Genomic DNA, 2,335 nt, shown 5'->3' on the forward strand with positions numbered 1-2,335 from the left:
AATTAATAAATAAGGTTCCAGCACTGATGAAAAAAATAAAATAAACAATAAAACATCTGTTTTCTGCAAGGCTTCTTTCTTTTTTCTAATTACTATTTTGTTATTATCGTGCTAAAACTAGCTTTTGGGATCATGTTAAACATTTCTTTAAAAAATATAAGTAATTTATTACTCTTTTATTTTTAATAATCCCTAGTTTTAAATACATTATTCACCTTTTTTTAAAGCTATGGACGCAATATCAATACATAGATAGATAGATAGATAGATAGATAGATAGATAGATAGATAGATAGATAGATAGATAGATAGATAGATAGATAGATCAGGGCGTGTCTATCATGTAGGGTGCTCGGAATGTGTGTAGACGCAGGCTGCGTGAGCGCGCAATGGGCGGAGTTTCTTCGTAAGCCCCGCCCACTCCCCGAACATAAACTTATTTTCCTTCTCAGATCAGAGCCGCAGAAGTCAGTCACGCAGCGTGACGTTACGCAAGGGCCACGCGTTCACTCTCGTGTCTGTGTGGTTGAGAGGGTTCTGCTGTGTCGTGAGCTCTGCTCCGCGCGTGTGAGAGTGTTTTGTGAGTGTGTGTGTGTGTGTGTGTGTGTGTGTGTGTGTGTGTGTGTGTGTGTGTGTGTGTGTGTGTGTGAGCTGCAGTCATGGCTGTGGACGGAACGGAGCAGCGCGCGCTGCAGTATGAACAGACTTTGGTGAGTTGTGTTTGTGTGTTTCTCTCGTTATCTCTCAGACTCTGATTGTGTTTATCAGTTCTCCTCGGCTCTTTAGAGCTGTCTGTCGTGTTTGTATGACTCTTGACTTGTTGATGAGTGTCTGTTGTTATCTCGGACTGTTTCTGAAGTATCCCTTTTTAGTTCAAGTCAAAGTTGAGAAACAATTATGATTCATAACTCATGACATGATGAGCTGGAATTATATTTCTGTATCTGTCACTCTTGCTCATCTCTTGACAGACTTTCTATGTCTTTCTCATTCTGTGTATTTCAGTGGTCCAACTTAATATATGTAGTAATATTAACATAATTATTCAGCATTTACTGTATGTGTGTGTCTGTGTATACATGTATAATTCAAATTATGTAGTTATTAATATACTTTCATTTTATATTTGTGTGATATTTTGTTATTATTTTATGTGTATGTGTACAAATTAAATTATTTAAATAGAAAATATTTACTGTATTTTTTATCAAATAAATGTAGCCTTGGTGAGCAGCAGACACTTTCTTCCTTAAAAAAAAAGTAAAAACTTTTTATTTTAAACTTACATAGATATAGTATATTTTTAACTTCTAAAAACCACAGGTAATTCAGTGCTTCTAGATGTTTTTTTTTAAATAAATGAATATATATATATATATATATAAGTATTTGTTATTTTACTTATTTGTACAATACAATGTTTATTGTCTCCAAAGTAGATTTTTGTTGTAAATTATGTATTGTTATTATAATATATTTTTAACTGACACTAAAAGTTTCAACACTGATAATAGAAAATAAATATTTATTTTGTATTTTACTTATTGTAACCTTTTTATTGTCTCCTAAATAGATTTATAAAGCTAAAACTAGCTTACATAGTTATATTATATTTTTATTTAACGGACCTTAAGAGTTTCAATATAGTTACAATTATGAAGTAATTTATTTTAATGATTCTGATTTAAGTATATTTTAAGTATATTTTATAAAAAATAAAAATAAAAAGAGAAAAGCGGAAATTAATTCTATAAAAGGAATAAAATAAATAGGACCACACAAAATATATAAATAATATAATTAAGATATTTACAAGAAAAAAACAACAACTTTGCAACAAGTATAGACCATGCTCGGTTTTGTGAAACTCTTAATGCATTGTATTTATTTTACATTTCTTATTGTAAATATATCAAAACTTAATTTTGTTTGTTTATTTTGCTCAAAAACGCCCGTTAGCCCAAAACTCATCAGATCTCCACAGGAGTTCATTTATATGTTTAATTAATTAACTAGCAGAGGAGCTCAGTGTGTGCTTACATAACTATTGTTTTGGGGGAAAATTATCATCAAAGTGAAAAATGATTTGTAATGCAATGTTTTTCTTTATTTCTTTTTTTTTGTTAACATTTTACATATTAAATGTGTGCATTTTTATATATATACGTACATGCATACACACACTTTTAGATTTAATTATTTTATTACGTTAATAATAGCCTGTATTATGTACATGCAAAATGATACATATATGCATAATGTAAACAAATGTATAAAAATTATATGTAATTTTTTTAATGTATGAAAAAATAGAAAGTGTGTATATATTTTATTG

General features: G+C 29.6%; 1 protein-coding gene across 2 annotated transcripts in view; it reads left to right on the forward strand.

Moving 5' to 3' along the window:
• Positions 1-436: 436 nt before the first annotated feature.
• LOC132107663 (chloride channel protein 2-like) overlaps positions 437-2,335 on the forward strand; it is a 61,003-nt gene continuing 59,104 nt past the window's right edge. The window contains exon 1 of one of the 2 annotated variants that reach the window (XM_059513779.1): positions 437-710. In XM_059513779.1, coding sequence (XP_059369762.1) covers positions 660-710 — 51 coding nt within the window. In that variant the 5' untranslated portion in view covers positions 437-659. The remainder of the gene's footprint in view (positions 711-2,335) is intronic. The other variant, XM_059513778.1, reaches the window with a different exon arrangement.

The sequence above is a fragment of the Carassius carassius genome, chromosome 28 (genome assembly GCF_963082965.1).
Source record: "Carassius carassius chromosome 28, fCarCar2.1, whole genome shotgun sequence".
In the NCBI taxonomy this organism is placed as follows: Eukaryota; Metazoa; Chordata; class Actinopteri; order Cypriniformes; family Cyprinidae; genus Carassius; species Carassius carassius.